General features: G+C 46.5%; 1 protein-coding gene across 6 annotated transcripts in view; it reads right to left on the reverse strand.

Moving 5' to 3' along the window:
- The window catches only part of LOC137378165 (sodium/potassium-transporting ATPase subunit beta-1-interacting protein 3-like), a 253,365-nt gene that overhangs the window by 145,133 nt on the left and 89,449 nt on the right, over window positions 1–18,783 (reverse strand). For all 6 annotated transcript variants that reach the window (XM_068048306.1, XM_068048307.1, XM_068048311.1 and 3 more), the window contains exon 2: window positions 2,467–2,604. In XM_068048306.1, the coding sequence (XP_067904407.1) occupies window positions 2,467–2,604 (138 nt within the window). The remainder of the gene's footprint in view (window positions 1–2,466; window positions 2,605–18,783) is intronic.

Consider the following 18,783-nt stretch of genomic DNA (forward strand, 5'->3'; position numbering starts at 1 on the left):
TAGATAGCTTTTTCAAAAGAGCCTCCTTCTGTGCTGTAATAGTCAATGATCCTATGATATTCTGTGAATGCAGAAAAGGGGCAGAATCTTATGGTCTTAGAGTATAAGTGCTGCGTTGGGATAGCTTCCGGATCCTAATTCCGCTCTGGCTGTTGGTGAGTCCGCCTGGGAGATCTTTCTGGAAGCAGCCAATCAAGAGGCCAGCTCTGGGTCCACCATCTAATAAATGATGGCAGCTGGGTGCCTGAGGCTCCAGGCCCAATCAGAGCGCCTGCAGCCTTGGAAGAACAGTAGTCCCACCAGGAGAGGTGGGCGCTGCCGCTGCAGGATTGGGACCGCAAGGGCACCTCCATCTTGAGACGTCCTCTGAAGAGATATTCAATTTAATAAAACAGGATGGCCAGCGGCCGCAGCCGTGATGCACTGATGGCTGCAACTCTGGTGGGGGAGGAGGGGACAGCGATGAATGTAGGAGGTCTCATGGGCCACAGGGCCAGCCCATGGCAAGCCGCTCTAGGCACCTGCCGGACGTGGCCCTTAGTAGGGGAGGTCCCATCCCAGTAAGATTCTCACGGAGTTGCCAATCAGCCCACAAAGGTGGAGCTATTTATATCAAATTGGCCACCTGCTGCTGTTGGGCAGGTAGCCTCTATCAGTGATGACCCACCTCCAGGAAGATTGCACGGAGGTGGGAACGTGTCCAACCATTGATCTGATGGCAAGTTTTATGAATTTCTTCCCGGTCCTGCCTTCAAGCCTGCCCCGAGAAGGGTCCGCCCAAGGTTTCTCCAAATAAATGGTTGTAAAACTGTTTGAAATCAGAAGTTCACTACAATAGGGAGTCCTTTAGTGATCCTCTCCAGCCCCCTCTCACTCTTCTTTCAACAGTAAAATGATCCAGAAAATCCCTGATCTGTTTAAGTCATTTAACAGCTGCTCTGCACAGTCATTATTCTGATGCACCCATTGTGTGGGTAGAAGATTGCAACCAAAAACAGCAATCCCAGGATTAAGAGACAGATGGGAATTTTCTCAAAAAGCTTTAGTAACTCACTAAACACTGAACAGCACACCAACAGCAATCTGTAGTCTTTATCTTTTCCAATTTAGCAGAGTCCTTCAATAAGGTTCAGGGACCTATCATCTTGGACTTTTAATAATAGAAAAACTCTGCTAGTTTATTTGCTAGATATTCCTCTTGCTCCTCTGTTTTAGTACAGCATAAGGGTAAGTAAAATTAGATACGGTTCTCCATTGTATTTGCTGGCCATCCCCTCACTTTGATTATGGGTAGTTTGGGGTCTGCAGCATGTTTAGCTGCAAAAGTGGAGTGTGGAGGATGAGGGCGGAGGGGAAGAGGGATAGAGGGGAGGAGAAGGCAGAGGGCGAGAGAAGGGAAGGCAGAAAGAGGGGAAGGGAGAGAGGGGATTGAAATGAGAGACGGGAGGGGGATGTTGAATGGAGGGGGGTAGGGGGGGAGAGGGGAATGAGTAGAGGGGAGTATGGTGGTGGTTCATGAAATGTGCAATATAGGTGGAAGATAGCATGTAGCATGCAATGTGATAGAAGGGGGAATTTTTAGAGTATAAAAGGAATACTACAGAGGAATTTTTTGTTGTTGGGAAACACTGAGAACAATGGTTTTGGTGTCTGAAAGCACTGAGAAGGTAGCAGAGGGGTTGCCAAGTGTGGAAATAGTAGGAAATGTAGTTATGGCTGAGCAGTGAGTGGGCACTCATGGGATTTTAGAATACTAGGAGGAGGGTTATGCAGACTAGCACTGATGCCTCGGTGTCTCAGAATGATGGGAAGGAGATGTTGTAGTGTAAGAGTACCGGGAGTGATGTTTTGGGGGTCTGATAATGATGGGAAAGAGGTGGTAGGGCAAGGAAGTGGTGGATGAGGGTTTCTGAAATCTTTGAAAAATGGTAAGGTACCATACTGTTTGGTAATCCAGAGGCCTAGACTAATGATCCAGAGACAGGAGTTCAAATCCCACCACAACAGCTGTGGAATTTAAATTCAATTAATTAAGTAAATCTGCAAGAAAAAGCTAGTCTCAGTAATGGTGATCATGAAACCATCAGATTGTCATAAATTGTCATCAACCACTGTCATGGAGGGAAGGGGGTGCAAAAGAATGGACGCTTGATCAGTGAGGACACACATCAGGAATTTGAGTGGTCACCGCACAAAATTTCCAGCTGTTAAAATGATTGTAAAATCATGTTACCTGCATATCAGTATGTGTTTCTAAAGGCAAGGCATCCTGTTGCAGTGGAAACATGGAAGATGATTTCTCTGCAGTAGGAATTCCAAACTAATGCATGAATAAGGAATGATTTCATATACTAGAACATTACACTAGGATCAAGCATGTTATTACCCAGTATGAGCTGTTAATTTATATAACAATGGCTGGTTAGAGTTAACATGATAGTGAAAAATTGGAAAGTTCTTACTTACCACCACAATGTACCGAGGTCTGTATTGAATTGTACCAAAAAGACCAAGTATGACAACAATGATGTGCAAGAAATTTGCTAGGATGGGGGCCCACTGATATCCCAGGAAATCAAAGATCTGTCTCTCCAAAGCAGCAAGCTAAAAGGAAAAGAGAAAAAAAAACTGAGTCAAACCATTACCAACCACTGTTGATAATGAACTTGGATTCATATATTATATTTTATCATATTTCTCAAAAGTGTCCAAAGTGCTTTGAGAGACAATTTCAAGAGTCTGAACTCTGGATGGGAAGCCCCACCTACTGCACTTATACACAATTTTACATCTATTCGTCAAATTGGCCTTTTGATGTTCGATAGCACAAACCATTTGCAGCCACATTTACTCCACATTAAACAATTCCAGAGTTATAGTATAGGTTTTGTGTCGTTCTGAAGTGGAACCTATAGAATTGCACTCCTTGTGTTGCCATTTTTAACCACAGTACAGATAAGACCAATAAAAACCTGCTCTGATCTCTGTTTCAGAAATGCATCCATTTTCAAAAAGCAAAACAAATTAGTGTCCTATGCACCGTTACACAGGATGGTCCATTTACAATTGACAATACTTTTACAAGGGAATGTAGAAATGCAGCAAAAATAGAACATCTCTGTAGATATGCCAAGTGCGGGGAAGTGGGATTAGTTTTGGATGGGTGCTTGGTGGTCGGCGCAGGCACTCTATGATTCTGAGTCCACGCTTCTGTTGAGAGGCTTCACCTGTTGGTAAACTCATTGAAAATTCAGGTGTGCACAGCCCATGATTTTCTGACCATGTAGGCAGTGTATGCCAGAATTTCTAATATGCACTCACAGTGGACAAAGCTCCCACCTTATGAATGCAGAATCGAATATTGCCCAATTTGTACTGTCTCAAGATGCACTAGTCTTGAAAACGACACCATCAGCTCCCCTACTATTTATGTCCACAGATATATTCATTTGAACAGTAGGAGAATGTTGGTGCCTGATACTTAGTTCAAATCAGTGCTTTAGACATAGCTTGTGCCTAAGTTCCACCCTGAGTCTCCACATGTGCCTAAACACTTCAGTGCTTAGAGAATGTTCGTTAATAATAATCTCTTGTTTCCAATCAATTTTAACAGTTGGGCACTGCATTAAACTGACACTAATGCAATATATTGCTTAAACACTTTTAGAGCATCTATTTGTAACACCATACAAAACTTCTTTTGGATTTACTGATGCACTTTAGTTCACTTGATGGCTGAACATTTTACAAGCATATAAAATGCATTGTATGAAGCAACACATCATAACAGTTGCATGGTTCAATATTTACAACCATATCATAATCACATGACACTGATGACTGAGTTAATTTTAGTATCCAAATAAATGCACTCTGGACTTGTAGCTGGTGATGTTGATAAATAAGAACACAGAGCCTCTGGAGAACTGTAAACAATGTCAATCAAGAAATTCATGCCAATGCAAGTCACAGAACTAAATCTGCCAAGGAAAAGAAGGTAATGAACAACACTGGGCTTGCCACAGCAAAATGTCTTTTATAAGCTGACAAATAGTTATAATGAAGTCATAATGACTTCAGTGTGAGATCAAACCTGTTGCCAGCAAATCATCTATTTGAGAACCTGGATCTTTATAGGAGTCTGAATACACAAGAATGTGAATTCAGCAATCCAACACTGCTAGTGGAGAGCCATGATTGAAGGAAGTATGAACCAGAGATTGGGCTACCTCACTACCACACCAATTCTCTGGCCCTGCTTCCTTCAAACATGTTAGCAGTGAGAGATTACTGAATTCCCCTTTGAACCTACTGGTGATATTAACAATTGAAAAGATTGTATAAATATTCCTTTGCCCTTTATTTTAGTGAAGCTGCTAATCCATTTCAAGTAAGCTAGTTAATCCCTGCATTAAAACCACAGACAAAGAAGCATCAGTGTTAATACCACCACCCGTCATTTTGAGGTTTAGAAGCATTTACCTAATTAGAACTTTATATTATGCTGATATTTTAAACAGTGTGAAAAGTAAACATTGAATGTATTTTGCCATAGTGATATTTTAAGGTGTGAACTACACCTTGATATACTGGAGGCATTGAATTTAGTCATGAGGAATGTTCTGTTAGCATATCTTAGCATTGGCTACAGCATCTACTAATCATTCTCTAGTGCTTCGAGTTCTGTACATGCCAGCAGCAGATGCCAGTGCCTATTGGGCTGGTCCAGGAGAAGTGGGAAAAGTGGTGCTGGCATCATTAGACAGCAGTATTTTTCTTTTTACATAGCCACCAGGAATATAGCAAGCAGCTGAGGATAAGGAGGAGCAGGAAGTGGAGGAAAGGAAAGAGCAGGAGGAGGAGAGAAAGGGATGGGGTGACCAACAGATCCCCTTTCTGGACAGGTTCTCCGTGATCACTCATCCGACTATGGTACCAATGAACGCAACCCCAGTTCCCTATTCAACACTGTCCTACACCTTACTTTCCCTCTGATACTGGCCATGATAGCATCCTCTTGGTCACAATGCTGAAATAAAAATCATCATAAAACAAACATTCCAAACCAACATTATCAATCAAACCATCCAATAATACTCCTTACAAAAGTCAAGTAATAACCCTTGTGCCTTCCCTTAATGCTTATTTTGCAGATGCCTTTGCCTGTCTTAGTGCTGCTATGCAGTGCTACCCCAGTGGCTGCAGCCATAGCTGGAGGAAGGCAGTGAGGAGGACTGCAGATGGCCTTGCAGGAAGATCTCAAGCAGCTCTGGTCCTGGAAGGCTGGGCAGCAGCAGTCTGGGTTGGCTGGCTGAAGGATAGCAGCAAGGGCACTAGCAAAGTGGCAGTGTTGGGAGGATGACTGCTGTCATTCTGAGAGAGGACAGCAGGGTCATGTACTACTGAGCGACTGCTACTCCAACAGGGCGGCACCTCAGCAATCCTAGTAATCTTTTGCTGGACAGATTGTTGGACTGCCAAGAGAGCCTGCAAGCCCTTTTGAACACTGGTATCTGCAGCTATGATGGCAGCAGTCTGAGTTTGCATGATAGCAAGCAAATCTTGCAAGACTTCAGTGTGAGCTTCCACTACAGCAGCCAGACATTGGGTAGTTTCTGCTTGTGGTGCATTGGAAGCTGAGACTTTGGCCACTAGATGCTGTATCATGATTTGTTCCGCTAGTGTGTTAATGGTGTTGGCCACCAGTTCCATGCTGGATAGGATAGATACCAAGCTCTGCACAAATCCCTGTGTCATATTGGGGCCAGACTCCTTCATGCTTCTTGACAGTGACAGCAGGCTTTCTGTCAGGCCTGCCAATGCGCCAAGTATTTCTGTGTTTATGCCCATCAGCCTATTTCTGCAGGCCGTCCCATTGAAGTATTCATCTGAGTCATCTGCAGCAGATGTGAGGCCTCTCCCTCTGGTGAGCTGATACCTCCACTACTCTTGTCTCCTGTCCTGGCTGCAAGCCATTCATGCCCAGTGTCTCAACACATGCAGATCCCGCCTCTGAGCTCCCCTCTAAAGTATGTGCAGTGACAGTATCTGGCCAGGTGCTGCACAATGTGAGAGTAAGTAGCAGTGTTTCAACATTATCACTGTCTTCCTGCTCTTTCACTTCCTTCTTCTCCATCACTGCCTGGCCAGGTTGCAGTTCTTGGGTATCTGAAAGGAGAAAGGCACAAGGGTACGGTTGTGGTGAGGGGAAAGCAGGAGGTGCATGCATACACCATGTGCAGTTTGTGAATCAGAAGAGATTGTGGGATGAGGGGGAAGTGGGATTTGAGAAGGAGGATCAGGTATGAGGATATCATCTTCAATGGTTTCAGCCCTGCTGCTGGCCAGGGCCTCCGTCATGGCTGCTCCCATGGTGGCAACCACTGTCTCCTCCATGTGGGTTAAGCACATGCAGACACACCTCTCCCCCACTGCTTAGCTCCTGCTGCCTCCAGGTATGAATCATCTTGTCCTGCAATAGAGAGGAAAGTGTGTCAGTAGTGTGGTGCCCTGTGCTTGGGTGATGTAGCTGTCTTGGTTGAACAGCTGGCAGTGTGTACAAGTTGTGAGATGTGGATGTGAGGCTTGCCGCCGTGCTAATTGTGTGAGAACAAGATGAGGCTTATGATTGATAGAGATTGCTGGGAGGTGAATGATGTGGGTGTGGTGCATTGAGCTGTGCGTGAGGCTAGTGGGGCAGTTTGTGGTATTTTGCATTTGAAGATATATTTACTGACCTTGACCACTCATGTGAGGTCATTGAACTTCTTTCAGCACTGCATCTAAGTCCTTGGGGCTATACTCCTGGCATTGACCACCATAGCTATCCGGTCCCACTGCCTTCTGAGAATTGTCTGTAGGGCCTCCTGACGTCCCCCGCCTCCCCTGCAGATAGAGGACATCTCTCCTCCTCTGCACCAGCTCGACCAAAGCCTCCATTGCAATGTCAGGAAATCTTGGAGCCTGCTCTCAACCATCTTGTGCCATTGTTCAGTGTTCTTCTTTCTGGCACTCTCTTCTGCAACCAGTTCCAGTACCTGCTGCAGCCAAAATGCACCTCCTTTTTAAGAGGTGCATTTTGGCTTTAAATAGTGCAGGCTATCTTTAAGTGGTCATGATTATGCACTCAGGGCTCAGGCATGCAGTCGCTCAACAAAACGCTTAGTGCTGGTAATCATTTATATGAACAGGCTTTTTGTGTGCGGCCTGCATCGGAAGCACCACCGTAGGTTAATCATTCTTTGTGAGTCTCAGGCCTGGTTACAGGGGCTATCAAATTTTGTGGCCTTTGTTTCCATAACTTTTCCATTTTAAGTTGTTGACCCACTCTCTTAAGCAGCTGCAGCAAGTAAAATACTGCAGTTGCACAGGATATCCCTCCCGCACAGTGGCAAACTCCCAGAGGGAGGTTCACATGGTGCTGAGAGTCTGTATTGAATACCTAATTAATCTCCACCCAGAAGATCACAGTGGGGGTGGGATGGTGGCTTGGCAGCTGTAAGATGATAAGGAGCCTCCATACCGAGAAGATTAATTTCACAGAATCGCAGAATTGTTACAGTGCAGAAGGAGGACATTCGGCCCATCATGTCCGCACCGGCTCTCTGAAAGAGCAATTCCCTCAGTTCCATTCCCCCGTCTTCTCCCCATAACCCTGCACATTCTTCCTTTTCATATAACTGTCTAATTCCCTTTTGAATGCTTCAGTTGAACCTGCCTCCACTACACTCTCAGGCAGCGCATTCCAGACCTTAACCACTCGCCGCGTGAAGCAGTTTTTCCTCAGGTCACTTTTGCTTCTCTTACCAAATACTTTAAATCTGTGCCCTCTCGTTCTCACACCTTTCACGAGTGGGAACAGTTTCTCTCTATCTACTCCATCCAGATCCATCATGATTTTGAATACCTCTATCAAATCACCTCTCAGCCTTCTCTTCTCCATGGAAAACAGTCCTAACTTCTCCAATCTATCTTCATAACTGAAATTCCTCATCCCTGGAACCATTCTCGTGAATCTCTTCTGCACTCTCTCCAATGCCCTCACCTCTTTCCTAAAGTGCGGCACCCTGAACTGGACGCAATACTCCAGCTGAGGCCGAACTAGTGTCTTATACAAGTTCAACATAAATTCCTTGCTCTTGTACTCTTCTTCTTTTTCTTCTTCTCTTCTTTGGCCTCCTTGTCACGAGACACAATGGGTAAGCACCTGGAGGTGGTCAGTGATTTGTGAAGCTGCGCCTGGAGTGGCTATAAAGGCCAATTCTAGAGTGACAGGCTCTTCCACAGGCGCTGCAGATAAAATTGGTTGTCGGGGCTGTTACACAGTTGGCTCTCCCCTTGCGCTTCTGTCTTTTTTCCTGCCAACAGCTAAGTCTCTTCGACTCACCACACTTTAGCCCCGCCTTTATGGCTGTCCGCCAGCTCTGGCGATCACTGGCAACTGACTCCCATGACTTGTGATCAATGTTACAGGACTTCATGACGCGTTTGCAGACGTCTTTAAAGCAGAGACATGGATAACCGGTGGGTCTGATACCAGTGACGAGCTCGCTGTACAATGTGTCCTTGGGGATCCTGCCATCTTCCAGGTGACTCACATGGCCAAGGCATCTCAAGCACCACTGGCTCAGTAGGATGTATATGATGGGGATGTTGGCCGCCTCGAGGACTTCTGCGTTGGAGATACGGTCCTGCCACCAGATGCCAAGGATTCTCCGGAGGCAGCGAAGATGGAATGAATTGAGATGTCATTCTTGGCTGATATACATTGTCCAGGCCTCGCTGCCATAGAGCAAGGTACTAAGGACACAGGCTTGATACACTTGGACTTTTGTGTTCTGTGTCAGTGCGCCATTTTCCCACACTCTCTTGGCCAGTCTGGATATAGTAGCAGACGCCTTTCCCATGCGCTTGTTGATTTCTGCATCGAGACACAAATTACTGGTGATAGTTGAGCCTAGGTAGGTGAACTCTTGAACCACTTCCAGAGCATGGTCGCTGATATTGACGGATGGAGCATTTCTGACATCCTGTCCCATGATGTTCGTTTTCTTGAGGCTGATGGTTAGGTCAAATTCATTGCAGGCAGCCGCAATCCTGTCGATGAGTCTCTGCAGACACTCTTCTGTGTGGGATGTTAATGCAGCATCGTCAGCAAAGAGGAGTTCCCTGATGAGGACCTTCCGTACTTTGGTCTTCACTCTTAGATGGCAAGGTTAAACAATCTGCCATCTGATCTTGTGTGGAGGAAAATTCCTTCTTCTGAAGACTTGAATGCATGTGAGAGCATCAGGGAGAAGAAGATCCCAAACAGTGGAGGTAAGAGAACACAGCCCTGTTTCACACCACTCAGGATAGGAAAGGGGTCTTGTACTCTATGCCCCTATTAACAAAGCCCAGGATACTGTATGCTTTATTAACCGCTCTCTCAACATGTCCTGCCACCGTCAATGACTTACGCACATATACACCTAGGTCCCTCTGCTCCTGCACCCACTTTCGAATTGTACCCTTTATTTTATGTTGTCTCTCCATGTTCTTCCTCCCAAAATAAATCACTTCACATTTCTCTGCATTGAACTTCAACTGCCACCTGTCTGCCCATTCCAGCAACTTGTCTGTGTCTTTTTGAAGTTCTATACTATCCTCCTCAGTTCACAATGCTTCCAAGTTTCATATCAAGTTCACAATGAGTCCAAGTTTTGTATCAATTTACCCTCATTTTTTATTACGATGTTCTGTAAGAGTTAAATATGTTCTAGTAATAATACAATATCATTGTCATTCAATGGCAAGACATTAATATCTTCTAGAATTCAACTCCACAATTTTGCACTTCAAACACATATGGCTACTGAAAAGGTTACTGTGGTTTTGTGCGAATCATTTGATTCTGAATTAATTCATAGCAAATTTATAGCTCTGGACGCTCCTGGCACTGTATAACCATAAAAAGTCTGAATTTTCATTCTGTTCAGATGTGTTCGTGAGAAGTACAAAATGTACAATGGAGTCAGTGAACAAAAATGAATACAAGTGACAGTCATGAGTGAATTATTAAAGGGAACGGTTACTTTAGAGCGAAGAACTTTCAATGTTAAGTGCTTAATCCTCGGTGCATTTCACATAACAATTAAAATTATTTAGCATTAATTCCCAGAAAAAAAACACACTTTAAGAAGTCGGGCTGAATTTTCAAATGCCAGTGGGGGTGAGAGCAGACACATGCTCGATTTGAAAATATCATTCCCAGAGGGTGGCACTGGGTCCCACTGCCTCTGGAATGCGAAGCGATTTTTAAAGGGACGCTGGAAGGGAGGGAGGGAACTGGAAACCTGCACGCCTTCAATTAATTGGTTGTTGATCTCATTGAGGAGCTCGTTGAAAGGCTTATCAGGAGCAATTTGTAATTTTCAATAGGAGGGCACGGGGAAAACATGATGCCTGGAACACGACAGGATGTAGAAGTTGGGAGCACTGTGGGGGGCTGGTTAATATTTTTAGAAGTGCAGAATAAAGATCAGCTGTTCAAACAGTGCCAAAGAGTAACCATCACTGGAGTTGAAAGACTTCCATTTGTGAGTGGTGAGTGGTAGGAATCTGAGAGGGACATCAGACTGCTGTATCGCTTGAGCAGCTGGGGTTGGCAGGGGAAAGCCTGGTGAAAGAATGAACCCCAGCTGAGGGAGTTCAGGTGGGAACAGGCTATTCTGACATTGGAAAGAGCAGCCAGGATGAGCTTCAGCAGATGCAACATCCTGATAGCAGGAAGCCAGAGGAGCACAGCAAGGGTCTGCAAGGGGAAGAAGGCGCTACCCAAGACATTGGGTCTACTGCCCAAGAATCAGCTCCCTGCAAATGGCAAAGTGCCAGTGCCATAGGAGGCTACACATTTCCAGACAGATGGTCATGGAAATTTGTGCTCTGATCCACAATGACTTGAGGCCTCGCAGCCCCCATGGCAGTCCCTTACCTGCAGCCCTCAAAATCATCACGGTGTTGAATTTTTATGCAACCGGATTGTTCCAGGGATCATCGGCTGACCTGGGTGGCATCTCGCAGTCAGCAGCTCATCACACCATCAGGCAGGTGACAGATGCCATATTCAGGAGGGTGGGGGACTACATCCACTTTGACACAGATGGGCCTGTGCATGCACAGAGGGCTCTGGGCTTTGCTGTCATCGATGCATTCCTTCAGGTTCAGGGGGCCATCGATTGCACCCATGTAGCCATTAAGGCACCGACAGAGCAGCCATTTAGATTGCTGAACAGAAAGGGCTACCACTTATTGAATGTCCAGCTGGTCTGTTACCACAGGAAGTGAATCTTGTATGTGTGTGCCCAGTTCCCAGACAGTTGCCATGATTCCTTTATCCTGTGAGAGTCCAAGGTGCCGCACCTCTTCAGGCCAACATCCAGACTCTGTGGGTGGCCGCTGGGAAATTAGGGTTATCCCCTAAAGCGATAGCTCCTGATGGCCTTCCAGTACCCAGACACCAATGGAGAGAGGTGCTACAACCAGAGCCATCTACTAACACAGACCAGTATTGAACAGACCATTGACATTGTGAAATAAAAACAAGAAATGCTGGAAATACTCAGCAGGTCTGGCAGCATCTGTGGAGAGAGATTTCCAGCATCCGCAGTATTTTGCTTTTATTGACATCGTGAAGATGCTGCTTTTGCCTTGACCTGTCGGGTATGTCCTCCTGTATGAGCCAGTACATGATCAGCTGCTTCACCCTGCACAACATGACAATACGAAGATGCCTGAAAAGGAGGACCTGGAATGCCACTCCACCCCAGAGGAGGACTCAGAGGAGGAGGAAGAAGAGGAGGAAGGGATCACACCAGAGAAGGCTGGCACTAGGCATTGGAGGACGGCTGCCGATGCTGTCCCAGACTTCTGGGTGAATAGCAGGCTGGCATTAGCAGCGTTTCACCTGATCACCTCCGAGCCCTGATGACAGATGACCCAAAAACTCACCTTCCAGCACAGAGAGCAATTATTCTGCAATGATCCATATCTGGAGTCCCACTGCCAACCATGATCATGGAGAATGAGGTTTCCATCGCCAACTTTCTCCAACATCACAGAGCATGGAAACACAGCAATCCCAGGGCTCCCAGCCCCACCACCCACCCAACAAAACTCCCTTTTGACATGAAGCATCAAAAACACACATAACAGTTTGAACACACAAACAATTTATATTGAAATGAAAACAAGAGCAGACAAATGAGAACAACAGCACCCAGCTGATCCATTAAGTGAGATCAACGGCGTGGCAGAGGATGAGGTGAAGGCAGCCTGCTCCCTTGTCTCTGCCTCCGGCTGAGATGCCCATGGCTTCTGTCCTCATCTTGGAGGTACGCGTGCGGGCTGCTCCACAGGCTGCCACACCTGCGTCATTGCAAGAGCGGCCTCTGTCACAGGGCTTTGCAGCACAAATGGTCCCTGAATTGGAAGGGACGAGGGGATGTAGGTGACACCAGTGCCCCCCCCCCCCCCCCGAAGGGTGGCCTTTTCATTGGCTGCTTCGACTGCCTCAGCCCTTTCCTGGCACCCTTGGATGTTGGAAGAGGCGACTGACTGGGATGTAATTGGCATACACTTTGAGCATCTCAGCTTTGGGGGGTCAGGAGACCAGTCACCCGCAGCCTCTGAACTGTTCTTGTAGCCACAGTAAGTATGTGGCTGGTCCATTTAAGTTTCTAGTCAATGGTAACCCATAGGATACTGATAATGGGGGATTTGATGATAGGAATGTCATGAGGAGGTGGCTGGATGCTCTCTTGCTGGAGAGTGTGGCATGAATATTACCTGCCACTTATCAGCCCAAGACTGAATGTTGTCCATGTCTTGCTGCATGCGGGCACGGACTGCTTCATTATCTGAGGAATTGCAAATGGAGCTGAACACTGTGAAATTATCAACGAATGCCCACACTTCTGACCTTATGTTGGAGGGAAAGTCATTGATGAAGCAGATGAAATGGTTGGGCCTAGGACACTATCCTGAGGAACTTCTGCAGCAATGTCCTGAGGCTGAGTTAATTGGCCTCCAACAACTACAACCATCCTCCTTTGTCCTAGGTATGACTCCAGTCAGTGGAAAGTTTTCCACCCCCAAATCACATTGACTTCAATTTTACTCATGCTTAGTCAAATGCTTTATGTTAAGGACAGCCACTCTCATCTTACCTCTGGAATTCAGCTCTTTTGTTTATGTTTGGATCAAGGCTGTCATGAGGTCTGAGGCAAATGGTCCTGGCAGAACATCAGTGAACAGGTTATTGTTGAGTAAGTGCTGCTTGATAGCATTATTGATGACACCTTCCATCACTTTTCTGATAATTGAAGCGGTAGTTGGTCTGATTGGATCTGTTCTGCTTTTTGTGGAGAGGACATGCCTGGGCAATTTTCCACTTTGTTGGGTAGATGCCAGTGTTGTAGCTGTACCTGAACAGTTTGGCGAGAAGCACAGATAGCTCTAGAGCCTTCAGCATCACAGCTGGGATATTTTCAGGACCCATAGCCTTTGCTGTATCAAGTGCATTAGCCATTTCTTGATATCACATGGAGTGATTGAAATTGTCTGAAGACTGATACTTGTGATGCTCAGGACATCAGGAGCAAGCTAACATGGATCATCCACTCAGTACTTCTGACTGAAGATGAAGTGTGTGAATATAGAGCCATAGAGTCATTTACGGCCCAGAAGGAGGCCATTCGGCCCATCGAGTCTGTGCCGGCTCTCCTTTAAGCATTCCAGTTAGTCCTATTCCCGCACTCTATCCCCGTAGTCCTGCAAGTTTATTTCCTTCAATGTCCCATCTACCTTCCTTTTGAAATCGTCTCTGCTTCCACCATCCTCGTAGGCAGTGAGTTCCAGGTCATTACCACTTGCTGCTTAAAAAGGTCTTCCTCACATGCCCCCCTGCATCTCTTGCCCAAAATCTTAAATCTGTGTCCGCAAGTCCTTATACTATCAGTTAATGGGAACAGTTTGTGTATCTCTATCTTATTTAAACCTGTCATAATTTGTACACTTCTATCAAAATCTCCACTCAATATCCTTTGCTCCAACTTAACCTGTAGCTAAAATCCCTCATCCCTGGAACAACCCTTGTAAAACATGGCCACAGTTTGGCAGCAGCTATTTAGTGACAATGCTGGCTGGGCCCATAGTGTGTGTTAATGCACCTCTGCTAATGAAATTCACCACATCCGAATTCCCAATTTTCCAGGTGCCTCTGGTGGGTAACTTGTTGAACAAAACTGATCTTGTGGTATGACAGGAGTTGTGCCAGGTGTGCACATTTTAACATTGGAATTCCAATAGGAAATGTTTTTTTTTATTCATTCAAGGGATGTGGGCATCGCTGGCTAGGCCAGCATTTATTGCCCATCCCTAATTGCCCTTGAGAAGGTGGTGGTGGTGAGCTGCCTTCTTGAACCGCTGCTATCCATGTGGGGTAGGTACACCCACAGTGCTGTTAGGAAGGGAGTTTCAGGATTTTGACCCAGCAACAGTGAAGGAACAGCGATATAGTTCCAAGTCTGATGGTGTGTGACTTGAGGGGAACTTGCAGGTGGTGGTGTTCCCATGCATTTGCTGCCCTTGTCCTTCTAGTTGGTGAAGGTCGCGGGTTTGGAAGGTGTTGCCTAAGGAACCTTGGTGCATTGCTGCAGTGCGTCTTGTAGATGGTACACACTGCTGCCACTGTGCGTTGGTGGTAGAGGAAGTGAATGTTAGTGTATGGGGTGCCAATCAAGCGGGCTGCTTTGCCCTGGATGATGTCAAGCTTCTTGAGTGTTGTTGAAGCTGCACCCATCCAGGCAAGTGGACAGTATTCCATCACACTCCTGACTTGTGCCTTGTAGATGGTGGACAGGCTCTGGGGAGTCAGGAAGTGAATTACTCGCCACTGGATTCCTAGCCTCTGATCTGCTCTTGTAGCCACAGTATTTATATGGCTACTTCAGTTCAGTTTTTGGTCAATGGTAGCCCCTAGGATGTTGATAGTGGAGGATTCAGCGATGGTAATACCATTGAATGCCAAAGGGAGATGGTTAGATTCTCTTTGTTGGAGATGGTCATTGCCTGGCACTTATGTGGCACGAATGTTACTTGTCACTTATCAGCCCAAGCCTGGATATTGTCCAGGTCTTGCTGCATTTCTGCATGAACTGCTACAGTTTCTGAAGGGTCGCGAATGGTGCTGAAGATTATGCAATTATCAGCGAACATCCCCACTTCTGACCTTATAATTGAAGGAAGGTCATTGATGAAGCAGCTGAAGATGGTTGGGCCTAGGACACTACCCTGAGGAACACCTGCAGCGATGTCCTGGAGCTGAGATGATTGACCTCCAACAACCACAACCATCTTACTTTGCGCTAGGTATGACTCCAACCTGTGGAGCATTTTCCCCCTGATTCCCACTGACTTCAGTTTTGCTAGGGCTCCTTGATGTCATACTCCGTCAAATGCTGCCTTGATGTCAAGTGCAGTCACTCTCACCTCTTGAGTTCAGCTCTTTTGGCCATGTTTGAACCAAGGTTGTAATGAGGTCAGGGATTGAGTGGCCCTGGCAGAACCCAAACTGAGTGTCACTGAGCAGGTTATTGCCAAGCAAGTGCTGCTTGATAGCACTGTTGATGACACCTTACTGATGATTGAGAGTAGACTGATGGGGCGGCAATAGCCGGCTTGGACTTGTCCTGCTTTTTGTGGACAGGACATACCTGGGCAATTTTCCACATTGCAGGGTAGATGCCACTGTTGTAACTGTACTGGAGCAGTTTCGCTAGGGACGCAACAAGTTCTGGAGCACAGCTCTTCAGTACTATTGCCGGAATATTGTCAGGGCCCATAGCCTTTGCAATATCCAGTGCCTTCAGTCGTTTCTTGATATCACGTGGAGTGAATCGAATTGGCTGAAATCTGGCATCTGTGATCCTGGGGACTTCAGGAGGAGGCCGAGATGAATCATCAACTCGGCATTTCTGGCTGAAGATTGCTGCAAATGCTTCAGCCTTATCTTTCGCACTGATGTGCTGGGCTCCCCCATCATTGAGGATGGCGATATCTGTGGAGCCACCTCTTCCAATTAGTTGTTTAATTGTCCACCACCATTCATGGCTGGATGTGGCAGGACTGAAGAGCTTAGATCTGATCCGTTGGTTGTGGGATTGCTTAGCTCTGTCTATTGCATGCTGCTTACGCAGTTTGGCACGCAAGTAGTCCTGTGTTGTAACTTCACCAGGTTGACACTTCATTTGAGGTATGCATGGTGCTGCTCCTGGCATGCCCTCCTGCACTCTTCATTGAACCAAGTTTGCTCTCCTGGCTTGATGGTAATGGTAGAGTGGAGGATATGCCGGGCCATGAGGTTACAGATTGTGGTTGAGTACAATTCTGCTGCTGCTGATGGCCCACAGTGCCTCATGGATGCCCAGTTTTGCATTGCTAGATCAGTTCAAAATCTATCCCGTTTAGCACGCTGGTAGTGCCACACAGCACGATGGAGGGTATCCTCAATGTGAAGGCGGGACTTTGCCACAAGGACTGTGTGCTGGTCACTCCTACCAGTACTGTCATGGACAGATGCATCTGCGGCAGGCAGATTGGTGAGGATGAGATCAAGTATGTTTTTCCCTCTTATTGGAACCCTCACCACCTGCCACATACCCAGTCTAGCAGTATGTCCTTTAGGACTCGGCCAGCTCGGTCAGTAGTGGCGCTACCGAGCCATTCTTGGTGATGGACATTGAAGTCCCCCACCCAGAGTACATTCTATGCCCTTGCCACCCTCAGTGTTTCCTCCAAGTGGTGTTCATCAGCTGAGGGAAGGCGGTAGGTGTTAATTAGCAGGAGGTTTCCTTGCCCATAGAGTCATACAGACATGATGCCGTGAGACTTCATGGGGTCCGGCGTCGATGTTGAGGACTCCAAGGGCTACTCCCTCCTGACTGTATACGACTGTGCCGCTACCTCTGCTGGCTCTGTCTTGCCGGTGGGAAAGGACATACCCGGGGATGGTGATGGCAGTGTGTGGGACATTGTCTGTAAGGTATGATTCCGTGAGTATGACTATGTCCCCATGTCCCCAAAGCAATACCCTGGGTTACTAGTCCAGTGACACACAATGATCAGGAGTCACTTGGACCCACCTAACACTCTGTAAACCTACCCACATTTTGGGATGGATTTTAAGAGAATGCCACCAAGATCAGCAGCAGGCTCAAACGCTGAAGAGCCACCGCGATGTCCTGCCCGGTGGCACATTTAAATAGCTGGGGTGGGCCCCTCCCCACAGAATCATGAGGAGGGCGCGGGCTGTCCATCACTGGTGTCGTTTTAAAAGGGCAGCCAGTCCTGCTGGAAAATTTGAATTTTTAAAGTGAAACCCCCCCCAAAATTTACAAAATAAAATTGTAACACCCTTTCTAACCCCCCCAATAAAAATTACATTATGTATTTGTCCTTTTTCCCCCACAGAAAACCTACGTTTGAATTCTGACCTTCCCCGCCCCTCCCAAGACTGTACAAAGTTGAAAGTTCACCCCTTCCCACCATCATCACCTATACTGATGATGCTTATTTACCCTTCCCCCCCCCACCCCCCCCCCACTGGAAATCTTAACCCTTCCCCTCACCCTCCCCAACAGTGTCACGCCTGCTTTCAGCAGACAGGGAATTGAAGACGCGGTAAGATTGCCTGTAAGTATATTTAAATGAATTCATTTTATTGATTTCAATATGGAAATTGAGGTCCGATCGCCCAGCAGTGGGGGTGCCGCCATGGAGCCTTGCCCCTGCCAGGAGGATCAGGCTGGGCCCTCCTGGCGCAGCCTCCATGGCGGGCCTCTGTCGGAACGATCTTCCGGCACCTTCCCCAACCCCCTGTCATGGAGCCTGACGTCGGGGGCTCGGTAAAATGCAGCCCTTGGTAAACCTATCTGACCTTAATTTGAATGCTTAACAAAGATTCTCCCTTTCTCTCTCTTTCAACTACTGGGGCAGAGCTCTAACCATGTGTATCCAAGCCTGCACAGTGCTGTCTCTGAAACAGGATTTAAAGCTCCAGCCAAGCAGTAAACATATTCTCCCCGGCTGGAAACCAAACTTCAGCTATTGGTTTCAGAGTAGTTTCTGAGAATGCAAAATTAAAAGGGACTACCCGCCAACCCCAACCCCAACTAATAAATTAAAAGCAAAATACTGTGGTTGCTGGAAATCTGAGATAAAAACAAGAAATGCTGCAAATACTCAGCAGGTCTGGCAGCTCTGCTTCTCTCTCCACAGATGCTGCCAGACCTGCTGAGTATTTCCAGCATTTCTTGTTTTTATCCCAACTAATAAATAGCTGACAGTACAAATTCCAACAGCTCTAAAAGAATAGCTGTAAGCTGAAGGCATCTTGAAGTGGGATCAGTAGGACAATATTAGTATATTATTTAGCATTAGGATACGTTAACAGTCTTAGAAGGAAGATGGAAGCACTGTAGTTGTGGGGAACCAAGGCATGATGGGTTACATGGTAATGGTTATGGGAAGCTGTACAACTCAGAAGTCTAATTGCCTTTACCTCTGTGTAAACATGGTGTCCTTGAGATGAGACTGCGATTGCAGGAGGCACAGGATATTACAGACTGTGAAAACACCAAGCCTCAGGAAAGGGGAGGAGATGACATGGGGGATGATTAGTGAGACAGTACACTTCTGTTTATTGATCAAGCTGCAGCTTTGGAATGTGTCGGGGAGTGGGGTAGT

The sequence above is a fragment of the Heterodontus francisci genome, chromosome 16 (genome assembly GCF_036365525.1).
Source record: "Heterodontus francisci isolate sHetFra1 chromosome 16, sHetFra1.hap1, whole genome shotgun sequence".
Taxonomy (NCBI): domain Eukaryota; kingdom Metazoa; phylum Chordata; class Chondrichthyes; order Heterodontiformes; family Heterodontidae; genus Heterodontus; species Heterodontus francisci.